This window comes from Eucalyptus grandis, chromosome 6 (assembly GCF_016545825.1).
Source record: "Eucalyptus grandis isolate ANBG69807.140 chromosome 6, ASM1654582v1, whole genome shotgun sequence".
Classification (NCBI taxonomy): Eukaryota; Viridiplantae; Streptophyta; class Magnoliopsida; order Myrtales; family Myrtaceae; genus Eucalyptus; species Eucalyptus grandis.
This window is the reverse complement of record NC_052617.1, coordinates 53,485,063-53,498,373: the sequence shown is the minus strand read 5'-3', so window position 1 is coordinate 53,498,373 and position 13,311 is coordinate 53,485,063. Positions and strand designations below refer to the sequence as shown.

Genomic DNA, 13,311 nt, shown 5'->3' with positions numbered 1-13,311 from the left:
TAAGGTGTTCGACAAACGCATATAGCTATATAATCTACAGAATTGTAGTAGCTCATTATAGTTAGGCAGCTAGATACGCTACGTATCATCGGCTTGGCGCCCTTATAGGCCCTACCTGCCCGACGAGAGCCCAAAGGCACTTTATAGATGGGCCTGGAGAAGGGCCTGTAATTATAAGGACGGGCCTAGGCCTACCTAGCTCGCCCCAGGAAGAAAGAGAAGGGGGAGGGGGTTGTGACTTGTGAGTGTCGTTAACGAAATAACGTGTCCTTTTACAAATATAACAATCGAGAATGAAGATTACATGTCATTTGACGAATAAATTGTATTAAATGAGCATGTGTTTGGATTCTTTGAAGGAAAAGTAAGCAATTTTGACGAGCTTGGTAACGCGGTCAAGACATTCATTGTATCCAATAGAATCCGTTGACACACACATTAATTCTTTTTAGCAATTATCTTTTGGTGTTCTATAATTCAATTGCTTATGTCCAACTAATATTACTATTTGAAAACATATAGTACAGTTTCTATCACATTATAAGATATTTTTCATTGAAGTTTGATGATGATCTCTAAACATTATCATTATAGAAACGTTAAAGTATGGAACTGATCGTGACGTGAATGTCTACAAACCATATTAAATATGGTAGTGTAAGTAGAAACTATTAAATAATAATAATATAGCCAGATTAAACTTCACAAACTTGGGATAACTTGAAATATCGATTAATGCAAAGCATCTTACAAAGCATGACACAAAAAACCTTACTCATGATTGTTTTGAAGATAAGATGTCTAAACAGTGGATTATTTAGAGACCATAGGAAGCGAATATAGACTAAAAGGCATTACTAGATCACGAAGAAAACACGGGCGATCACAACATAGATTACAACAAGACTCGTAATTACCTAACTATCCTAACAATCATCACCCGAACGGTTGACCTATACGCTGTCCCCAAATCGGGCGACCTGCGAAAGCAAAGCATGGCAGATGATCGTACATAAATATTTGAATCCAACGTATTTACTTATGTTCAGCTGCAACATAAATGTACACATGGTCTTGCAAGACCGTAGATTCTCTTCTAACCGTATCAGAGGACGAACAGGCAACGTGATACATTGTTTTGGCATCCGCTACATATCCAAATGATGTCTTACTGTCCACTATCTCCCTCCAAGTTCCAGTGTACAAGAGGTAGATACACACCTGCTATTTGTACGAACTGTAGTCATCGCTTTTCTCACAGTGATTGCTCATGGACTCCAAGAGGCGGGAATGCCATCCATGACATCCAATGCAGTCATCATGTCTATGCCAAAGTCCATCGATAATGTTTTCAGAATCGGAACTGAAACCCCCGGACTTCTATTGGTGGAAGAATCACAAATGCCTGTGCACGGTAGATGGTAATAGCATGAATGGGGATTTCCTGTTTCGGATTCCAGAGTCTCACTCGTTCTTCGCATCAGCTTCCTCTTATGCACATCCTTACGCAAACTGTAAGAAGATGATCTGATCTCTTCGTCGCTTAGTGAAGAAACCGTCGAATCAAGTGAACAGGTAATTCCATTGTTCATTGCCCTTCTCTTGCAGACCATCTGGTGAAGCCAGAACAACAGTTCAACAATGTAGGGCTCAGTTTTCTCCTTATCAGCATGATATAGAGTGTCGATTCTGATGAAATCACCCCTGCCAGTGGGTCTCTGGTTTACTCTGGACCTGAAAAAGAATATCAGTTGGTAATCCTGATGATGTTCAAAGGCGAGAAAACGTTAAAGGTGGGAACACGGAAGTCTAAGCTTAAATACCTCATATTTGCCCATTCTCCCAGTTTCGCAAAGCCATAGTGTGCTCTAGTTCAAACAAATAAAAAATGGAATTATGCGTTAATCATGCATCGAAACTTCAAAAAACAAATGGTATGAGAGGCAGAATTGTTCGCATTTGAAGTCCAACCCAAGCGCTAAAATTGTTCAATGGAGGAAGACTACATGCATGCAAACCCATGATAAACCTTATAAGTAAGCGGTATGAAATGACAATCCAAATTCAAACATAACCAATGGTAAAGACACGTCATTTCTCAAGTTTATAGCACAATTTGTCATACACCTGCAGATGCTTTCGCAACTTACTTGATTGTGTTAGCTGCAAGTGGAGCAAGCCACGACATTGTCTTCTCCATTTTAGCTTTAATAATTGGAAATGTAGGCTGCACAGACACCACACATGGTGGATACCCCAGATGAGGAAATTATATTCTGCTTAAGAGCTGGTCCACGGCAATATATACATAAATATATCTAGGTATGTTCTGTAAAAGCAATTACATAATACATGTTAACTACCTCTTCCTGAATCTGAACTTGCCGCAGCCATAAGTGCATAGCTGACTTTGTACCGGGTGGCAGACCTTGGTACAATTCATTTCTCATTGTTGGAGTTACAGAGCCCGAATGAACCACCTAATTGGAATAGAAGTTATATGGCTCAAAAAAGACCATACCAAGTCCATCTTTAGCACCAAAGGAAATCAGTAATGGATTCCTCAGCACTTTTCTTGCTATTTCACCAATATTTTCTTTGCAACAATACATGGTCCATTGTCATTCTATTTGAGCTACTTGGAGTTGATTAATGACAGTTTGTAAACATGGAAAAAAAAAATCTTATCTTCATGTCTAAGACCTTGTGATCATGGACTTCATATCATCAAGCCATTTGACAGTTTTCCCAGTCGTGGTTCTCTTATGCTACTGAGAAAATGGAAGTTTATTGGGCAAAGAAATTAACTAAGCATATTAGATCATCTTAACAAGTTTCAGGAAGATAATAAAATTATTCTATAGAGGCTAAGTACCGGTATGCAATAGTTGTTAATCACATGAATGTTCCTCACTGTTTCAACAATTAACAATATGAGTGAATATAAGAAGATACAGATGGTAGACACTTATAGCAGAGGCCAAACTCCAAATAAAAAGAGTCTGATTGATTAAAAGATCAAGAGATCACGTGGAGAACCATACAAATGCCATTGCAGTAGTAGATGCGTATACACTAACCACATTTAATGTACTCAATGACGGATTCAACTGCTTTAAGTCACTTTCCTGTTCTTCTCAGCGTTGGCTTCAGGTTGAAAATTTTAAGATTCTGGTAAGCAAATATGTCTTTTTCATATTTATAGTTAATACAGCTAGGTTCTAGTCAATACTTGAGAGATCTTGGATGGCTGGTCAGCCTGCTTGACAGATCAATCTGTATTTAAATACGGTTTCTTAATGGTATATAACCGTGTAAAAGTTTCAGGCCCCTTTCCTGTTCCTGTCCATGTTGAATTCAGGTTGAGAAATTTAGGATTCTGGTAAACAAATGATGTCGTTATATTTGTTGTTAAATTATGCATGCATATGGTCTTTGCATTTTCCAGATCGTTCCACATCACAAAGTATCTGGTCCAGAGTGAATGGACACAGACTGCAATATTAGATTCTTTGGAGTCATACATAATGAAGAATCCTACAACTCCCATACACGTGCTTCTTTTTATCATGGTTGGTTCAAGAACCCAAATTAGGATGCACACAATTGAACGAAAATGGAAAGGAAAAAATAGACTAAGAAATGAGAACTCCAGAAGAGTCAAAATCGGAAAAATTTATGGACTCACAATAGTGTCAATTTGAGTTATAATGCTTGCATAGTGCAAAGCCAGGCCAGAAGATCCCAATTTACTACCATTGCTGGCAGAAACTCCTGCTGCTCTTTCACAATCTGAATGATTAAAGATGAGAAACGTTACGAGTGTTTCTATAAAGAGACCAATATTCCATTCATGGACTTCAATATATTAATCATCAATAGGAGGACCAATAGATATTTTGAATGATCAACCAAGTAAAATGTGGTGGATGACAAGAGACTTGATAAAAAAAGGAAAAAAAAAAAAAAAAGAGTGACAAGGGACTTGATAAAAGTTCTTTTGTAAGCACAAAAACTTATGCAGCAAAGTAGCTGCAATAATTCAGTCATCTCAGCGCATCTTATTCTGATTTCATCTTGGTAATGTCCATATTTCTTCTTTTCAGCAGAAGCACATTTTAAGGGGAAGAGGATCTTTGCATTTTGAAAAGCATACCAGCACTACCAAAGGATTTAAGAACTTCCATTTGGAGACAAAGGATAATATCCACAAGCTTCTCGACCACCTAAAGAGCACATAGTAAGAATGTCATATCAGTAATCGTTCCTATCAAATTTGTAAGAAGACCAAATGCTTATAAGCTAGGCATTCAAAGTACTGAAACAGCTTGTCTCATATTGTTAATTTACCAGTTTTCTCCAGTTCATTTTTATCTTTAATCTCATTTCCGTTAAAGTTCTGCAAAATATCATACTCGTCGCTGCAGTTTTCCTAACTAAAGCACAATTTATTTCTAGAGTATATTTGCATCATATGCAGATTAAGTCTGCAAAAACCGCAGTAGATTTTGGACAAGGAAAAGGATTTTTTGTGACTTTAGAAGATGCAATTATCTCAAAGTTTCTGTTCAAGGCTTATCAAGAAGAACATACAGAGAATTTTTGGGCAAAAATCTTTCTTTTTCCTCCTAAATATAAACAATTTGTTAGCCTACGCAACTGAGAATACATTGACATGAGCAAAGTCAAGGGAAAAGCTGAAAGAGCAGAATTAACTAGGTACCTCTTCCAGAGACCTCGACCAAAGTGATTTCTTCTTTAAACTTCTCACATGAATCCTCTGACTCTTTAGCTGTGACCTCAGAATTGAAAGGCTCTCTTCCAGCCAACAAAGTGAACAATAAGGACAATCTTTTTACCAAGTATAATAAACTTTACAAGGAAAAAGTTAAATTCAACACACTATGAAGAACAAGGAGGGTAACAGTTTCCCCCATCCCAGTATACATCTTTTCAAATCAAAGCACTAACACGCCACCCTCAAGCCAAGATTAGAGTTGCAAAATTATGAATAAGTGCTAGTTCTCAACTAGAAACTAAAAATAGGTTAGACCGGTCCAATCGTGTAAAGAAGAAAAAAAGGTGCAAATTTTGAATCACAAGGATGATGGATTGAACAAGCGGTGGAAACCCATATAAAAGACTCAAGACCATTTAAGGCATAGAGAATGATACACCAGTCGTATCAAAAATCAGAATGCCTGGACTCCAAAACAAGCCGATGAGCAAAAGTATCAAGGAAATTCTTTCTTTGATGTATGCGTTCACTATCCAAGGAGATACTGATGCAAGCAAATTAAGATGCTGTGACAAAAGTACCATAGTCTGTAACCAAGACATGATGTCTTGAGAACTCACGGTTTTTATCTTTCTCGTCAAGGCTTATATGTTCTTGCCGCTTTTGCTGATAATCTTTCTCGATTCTGTCCAAGGCTTGTAAATTGGAATACAACTCCTGTCATTCATAAAGACTAGCAATCGTTACTTCAATGAAAGAACCTGATATTCCAGACTCACTGGGGGTGAAAAACATTAGTGGCTAGTTATTGAATGTATTCATCGCACTCTTTCTTTCATTCATAACTAATCACGATTTTCATCCACCATCTTACTAAATAGTAGAATTGACTAAAAGAACGTGGGTGCAATATACATTTTCCAATGAGGTGACGGCACTGCTTGTACTTTTGGTGTTAATGATGTAATGACAGGTAAACTGCTAGAGGTCCTGTTCTACATCAAATTCAAAGTTCCGTTTCAGGAATCAAATTGACGATTAGATTTCATGGATAAGTGTTGAAAAGAAAACGAGGAAACTTGCACTACATTCTACTACAAATAGGAGATGATGAATAATTTTGGGACTGCCGTATCCCATGAAATATAGTTAATAGATACGAAAGTGTTACTTGCATCTCTTTGTTCTAGATTTTAGGCTTGTTAGGAAATTTCGCTGGTGGGCGTTTACATGTTAGCGAGATTGTAGTTAACTAACGTCAGTCTTGGAAGATGTCCAGAGACCCCGCTTTTTATTTCTGAATATGAGTTGTCCTCCTACTAGTGAATCTATATCTAGTGCTCTATTCCCTCTTCATTTTTGACCAACAGAAAGTTTGATTTTAATGATTAATGCCTCCTAAAAGTTACATATGCAGTATAAAAAACTTTACAAATAGTTCCTGTGTTAATAATTTTACTGGCATGGAAGATGGCGAGAGAGAGAACGCAAGCGGCTGGTCACGTTGATGAGAAACCTCCTAATTTATTACTGAGGTATTTGAAGGCTTAGATCGAAAATTCCGTTACTGCCCTTCCTCACTGACAATATCTGAATGAATTCGAGTACTATCTCCACAAGCATAATTAAATAATGCCTTGCAGAAGTGAAATTTTGAAGACCTAATAAGCAGGGAGCTAGCTTCAGGTTCAAGGATAACCCTGATTGCAAAAGTAGTCATAACGAAGTTAGCAAACTACTTCGCCAGAAGGCCTTCTTACTCAATCGAAATTTCCAGATGCATGGAAATGAATTTTGGCGGGTTACCTGTATTTAGACTTTAAATGCATAATTTTTCATTTTGATTACAGGTGGTAATTTCGGACACAAAGCAAGAACAATACTCGAATATGATGTGAAGACAAGAAAAATTACTGAAAGTTCATCTAAAGGGTAAAAAGAGACAGCAATAAGATAGAAACAACCTTTGAATGATAAAAACAAGAGAGAAAGCAAAAGAAAATTGATCGAAATATCCACCTAGAGGATGAAAAATCAAAACAAGTTAACTCCAATAATCATCCAGACAACATGGAAGGTGATTTCTCAGATAGAAAACTTTGCCATAAGGTACAACTTAAAATCCAGACTTTCAATATGAATAAATTAACTAAGACATGCCACAGATACTCTATTAACCAAAGTAATAATGCACGGCTAGCTTAGAAGTACTCACAGATGTAGACTGAACCAGATTCATTAATGGCAGCATTACTGCCCACGCGTCTTTCCTTAACGGTGTCCCTGGTGCAGCACTCGACTCCCTCCTATGGGACAATAGAGAGAGAAGCAGATGCAAGATCGGTAATTACCTGGAAAGCTGTGTTTAAGCAGAAGCAGTAATTGAACAACTCAATTACTTACTTTTTGAACTCAAAATAGCGGTCCAAATTATGGAATTGATTTTCTTTGCTTAGATTCCCCAACTGTGTCACCTCTTTTATAAAAGATTGCAATTCTTCCCTGCCAGATTGCACAGCAAGATAGTAATGTTCTGCACATCCTAATTTAAAATAGCACGTTTCCTCATGTATAGCTTAAAGAAAAACAAATGGTAATCCTGCATGGACTACCTCTGGTCAGCGGCAGCAATTCTCAGCAGTTCATCCATATCTGTTGATACTAGGCATTGCACACCTTCTGATGGGAGCAATTCTTCTTTCAAATATGCAATGTTTTGTTCCGAGAGGGATTGCATAAGGTTGGCACCCTTTGTTACAGTGTTTGCAATTTCAAAGGCCAAAAGTGATATAGGCATTCCTTTTATTCTACTTCTTGACATGAAACTGCTGTTTATGTTCAAATTTGCCATACTACCACCAATTGCATCCAGAACTTCAACTGCCTTGGCGAGAAGGCTGACTTCCTTGACCTGTTCAGCAAACAAACTACATTAAACAACAAAATTAATGGGTCCTTTGAATCTTTAAAAGAAACGCTGTGCCATATCCTGGCATTATCAATACTTAAAGGAATCCCGGACTGTCCACAAAAAAATCACTAGAAACTCTTGAGGGATGCCCTTAGGGCACTTTCTAAGCTACAAGATGTGCTTTGGAAATGTAGAATGCTCTGATACCAAATGGAAAATTGTAGACCAGTCCCAACTTATCTAAAAACATAACCTTTTACTATGGAAATCCTCTCGCCGCTTTGCAAAAGAGAACCGCTAAAGGGAAAAAACACCACACAACAATTAGAGGAAAACCCTGGAGAAGGGATTTTGAGTTAGACTTATATTGAGACCTCAAAGCGCATGGACAGCAGCTACAACTACAAGTAGTCGGAAATATTACTGGCTGGAAGTGCAGGGAGAACGTATCAGCAACATGTACATCCATATCGACGCTCGTCTTCTTTGTTCATCTCAGAAAGTAAGATGAAGAAGTTCAACGACATCCAAGCTATGCTAATGAATTGCCACTCGGAGGCTGAATCGCTAAAGATGAAGGACATGTTAATCCCAACGACAGCTCTCGAAAATCTCTACCTGCTTCTCGGCAATTGGGTTCGCTTTTCCCGCCGAACCATTCCTTCCCCCGGGATTCTCGTCCTGCGTCTCCACCACAGCTCCTCCATATCTGACGCATGAAATCAAGATGAAACGTGATCTTTCCATAGAGAATCCACGATTTTAAGCAGAGTTTGGTACGGATGACCAGGTTTCTAGCAACTGGGACTCGCAATGACAACTGAGAAGGGACCGTACCTGGACCGATCCCGCAGTTGCAGCTCGTCGAATCTACTGATGACACCTGTGCAACCGCTACAGACGATAGGAGAAGCCACCGACGGTGAAGGCGTGAAGGCCGGCGGCGAACCGGGCCGAGTGTTGAGGAAATTATCGTTGGGGATGAACGTCAAGAACTTGAACACCATCGGGAAGTGGAGAGGGAGAGGGGGACTCTGGATGAACCGAGGGAGATGGGAGATCGTTCGTTCCTGACTTTGGCTTCTTAAGTTCCAAGTCAACCGAGAGACGTTGACTTTTCGTCGTCCTTACGGTCGCGAGATTGTCTTGGAGGGAAACTCCCCAAAAGAACGTACACATTGTCATTTTAAAACCGGACCGTATTAATCAATTTTTACTTTTTTGGTAAAGACCGGACCGTATTAATCAATTTAGTCCTTGAAATTTCTAGAATCCACCCTATAAATTAGTTTTGTTAGAGCACCGAGAGCCGGCATTAGGTTTGCCATGCTGACATCCACACGGCTTCGACGCATAAAAGAAATATGGAAAGATATTTTCTAAGGAAGAAGACATGGCGATCCACGATAGAAACATACATGTAATGTGACGGTACGTTTATAAAAAAGATTGCGCGGAGTGAATTTCTGAGAATTCGGTGATTAGATTAAGCAAAAGATAAGGTTAGGAAACGCATCCAATATTGTAGAGAAGTTCAAGAATCACTCATGTTATTGCCTTAGTTTTTATTTGGGATATGTGTTGTCACAAAAGTGTAATTGAATTATAAAATTTACAAAAGTGCAATTAAGTCCTAAAATTTATCAAATTGATGCAATCGAATCATTTCATTAACTCTGTTCATTTAAACTAACGGAAAATAATGACGTGACTTTTTAAAATATTTTCTCTCTCCTACGTGATGATAACATAGCTAAAAAATAGAACACTAGACTAAAATGACATCGTTTTGGATATAATTCTAATTTTTAACCTTAAGATTAATTTTAAAAAAAAAAAGCAAAGGCAAGAGTAGAGACCATTGTTTTTTTTTTTTTTTTTTTTTTGTCAAAGCGGAGACCATTGTTGCCGCCTACCCTGTCACTGGAAAGGGCCGACTGCGGGCTCGGCAAGGGCCCAATGACCCTTGACTAGATCTAGGCAAGGGTTGTTGGTCCTCGCCCAATTGTGGTGGCACTCAGCGAGAATCACCAGCCCTCAGCACAATCTTAGCCACCATCGCCGAAGGCCACCATAGCTGGCAAGGGTTAGCGGCCCTTGCCTAGATCTAAGTGGAGGGCCACAACCCTCGTCGAGGCCTCAATGAGCCCCGCCAAACCTCACAAAGCTCCTACCAGCCCTTTTCGATGACAGGGCCACTGTTAGCTTAACTTTTTTTTTCCTTTTTTTTTTGTATTTTTTTGAAATATTTTTTATTATTTAATTAATATTTTGGTTAAATAAATTAGGATTTAAGCCACGTCATCGCCATGTTCGGAGAAAAAATATTTACAAGAGTCATATTAACATTTTTCGTTAGTCTAAATAAACAAAGTAAACGGAATAACTCGATTATATCGATTAGGATTAAGTTGTACTTTTGTGATAAACTTTGGAAGTTCTAGTGAACATATCTCGTTTTTACTTGTAAATGACTATGCTAACTGCCGAGGCCTGAGGAGCCTGGACGTTCACTGTTATTCTCAAGAACAATGGTGACTATTAGCCTAGCAGCACTAGGAAGATAATGTTGGTCTTCATGAGCCTACGGGCGTTACATCCATAGTTACCGCATGCAAATGAATGTCACGAGAGGGAGAGTACAATTCTCTCGACACGAACAAAACAAGCTGATTTCTCGTGTCTTTTGAAAAACATAAGATCCAAAAGTGACGAATCGAAAACCAATGATATCACGTCATGCTATCAAGCCAAAGTATGAATCACTCGCATGATGTTATTGTGACCGTGTTTCAATGGATTCATCCACCTTGCCCCGTTTCATTATCCAACAATGGATGTGTAAGGATTATTCTACTCTCGCAGTGGACCAATTGATTATCCATAAAGTAAAAGCCTTTCTAAGTGATAAAAGTGCCTTGATCCACATAGGAAAGTTGGGAGTGTGTAGACCAATGTTTAAGTGTAGGGTGCAATAGAAAAAACCATTTATGTTCTAGGGAACAATTTTTTATCAGAAAGACGCGTTTGGTAAACTTGTTCCGGAAATAAAAAATTAATAGAAACACATTTGATAAATTTGTATTCTTTTTTGCTTCTTTTAATTTTTTTCATATATTTTTTTTTCATTTTTTTTTTTTTCTTCTATGCCGACCATGGCGACCTCGCCCGGCCTGCCTGGGCCGGCGAAGTCACCGGCCCTCAACGGCCGATCGCGGCCTTGGCCACCGGTGAGGCTTGGCCTAGAAGTCTTATAACTTTTTTTTTTTTTGTTTCTTATTTCTAATTTTGTTCGGACAAAAAAAAAAAAAAAAACAGATTTTGAACAAAAACGCAAACAAATGCATTTATGTTCTTTTTTTGTTCAGGGAACAAAAAAAAACAGAAAATCTGTTCATAAACAAAAAGAAAAGAAACACAAACATGTCTTTTGAGAAAGTATTTATTCACTTTTAATCTTTTCGAAAGAGTTGCTTCTACTTTAAAGACGGAAATAAATCATTGATTTTCCATCTCATTTTTAATTAAGTCTAGTTGATTTTCATCCTTAAAATACAGCCATTTTATTACAATTATTTATTTACGTCTTTAAAGTCTCATCCATTATCTCCGATAGATCTTTTCCCAACAGCAATTTATGTTGATAATCTCACTATCAAGGTAAAAAGTTCACATGGAATCTTAAACTTAATGTGCAGATTATGATCAAGACCTCAAATTTACAGTCAGTGCAACTGCGTAATCGGAGTCTTGCACCGAATGTGAACTTAGGAAACGTACATGGGACGTACGTTGAAACTAAAAAGGAGAGGGAAAAGGAAAAGAGAAACTCTAGCAATGCTTCTTTAGGGCCTGTTTGGTAACATTTTAAGGAACGATTGATTCTGTTCTTTTATTCTCGTGAACAAAAATCCTATTTTTATTCCCTGAAATAGATTTGGAAAAAAATCAATAAGTAGAAAAAAAAAGAAGTCATTTCTTGTTCTTAGGAATAATTCTTACAATCAAGTCTAATTTTTTTTATTTTTCTATTCTCTTTCTTTTTCTTCTTCTTCCTTTTGGCCGGTCGCCATTGAGCCATGGTGAGGCTAGGTCTCGTCGGGCCATTGATAGATCGACATCGCCCTACAATGACCCGGCGAGACTCGATGGTTGGGCGAGCTCGGCCTCACTAAATTTGAGCAGCTTGAGCTCGCCTAGCCACGGCGAGGCTTGGCCTCACTAGGCTAGAGTAAAGCCAACCTTACGTAGCATGGATAAGGCCAAGCCTCGCCAATGGCCTGGCAACCCTTGCATTGATTTGGTGAGGCCGAGCCTCACGATGGCTAAGCGAGCCTCTGACAAGTTCACCGGTCCTCACCCTAGCCTGGCAAGCTCATGAACCTTGCCCAATCGACCACAAAGAAGGAGGAAGAAGAAAAGAAAAGGAAAAAGAAAAATATAGTAAAAGTATAAAAAAAACTTTAAAAAAATTAAGAATCTCACTAAACGCATTTCTATCTGCAAAAATAGAAATTTTGTGCAATTACCAAACTCGTTCTTTTTCTTAAAAATTGTTCTCAGAACATAATCATTATCAAATGTGGCTTTAATCATCTCCGAATATCGGAAGGAGTCTTCCCGGATCTGATGGCAGATTCTAATGGCAAGTGACATAAGAAAAGAAGGAATGCAGCGAGGTTTTGGTTCATGGCCGGCGAAACCGACACCAATCACACTCCCTCATCCATTTTTGGGCGGCGAGAGCCATAACCGCGCATCCATGGTTGGGCGGTGAAAAGCCATAACTGCAACATGATCCTCTCTCTCTCTCAAGCCATAACTGCAACACGATCCTCTCTCTCGATCTGGAAGATAAATTGGCCAATTTAGATAGATTTCATCAAAATAGATTTCAAAATTAACAAGTTGGAAACCAATTAGAGGACTGAAATGAAAAAAAAAATCAAAATCAAAATCAAAATCCGACAAGGTCCACGTGGCCTTGGCTAGAGGACAATGACCACCTTGCCGTGGCTGCCGGCCACGTTGTAGATCTAGATCTGACATTCCTCTCAAAGCACGAAGCACGAGAGATTCAGAGACATCCCAATGTGCTCATTCTTTACTGTGAAACTAAGTCGAGCTATTTGGCAGTACTTTGGACTCCACTCACTGATTACTCATGTACGACTAGTTTGATTTGTAGTCGAAATTGAGGAACTTGAGTTTCTTTTGAGTGGAGTTTGAGCTCGCCCATTCTCAACTTAAGAAGATATGTTTTTGCAAAATCAACTCGAACAAAATGACTGACAAGACGGAGTGATTGACATTTATATCATAAAAAGTAAGATTAATGCCCTAAAAAATCTCAAACCGATATATATGTGATAAATTTACCCCAAATTAATTTTTTTACCATAAAAAACTCCAAATTGATACATCTTTGACAAATTTGTCTTCTATTAGTTTTCATTAAATTTTACTGTCAAATTACTATGTTAAATGATACGTGATAGTCGACTGGTATACCGATTTAAGATTTTACTTTCCGTTTGTCACAGTTATACAATTTTTGTAATTTTTTGTGGTACAAATATAATTTAACAAATGATATATTTGTTACAAATATATCAGTTTAGGGTTTTTGGTTATCTAATAAATTAATTTTTGGTAAATTTAT

At 38.1% G+C, this 13,311-nt stretch overlaps 1 protein-coding gene across 1 annotated transcript; it reads right to left on the bottom strand.

Moving 5' to 3' along the window:
* Window positions 1-822: 822 nt before the first annotated feature.
* On the bottom strand, window positions 823-8,734 carry LOC120285927 (protein PSK SIMULATOR 1-like). Its single transcript, XM_039314883.1, has 13 exons — window positions 8,487-8,734; window positions 8,268-8,358; window positions 7,351-7,649; window positions 7,142-7,240; window positions 6,954-7,044; window positions 5,359-5,455; window positions 4,724-4,818; window positions 4,157-4,226; window positions 3,689-3,792; window positions 2,364-2,480; window positions 2,151-2,227; window positions 1,824-1,868; window positions 823-1,734 (listed from the first exon to the last, which is right to left on the bottom strand). The coding sequence occupies exons 1-13, from the start codon at window positions 8,654-8,656 to the stop codon at window positions 1,269-1,271; spliced, it is 1,821 nt and encodes a 606-aa protein (XP_039170817.1). The 5' UTR covers window positions 8,657-8,734; the 3' UTR covers window positions 823-1,268.
* Between the last annotated feature and the right edge of the window lie 4,577 nt (window positions 8,735-13,311).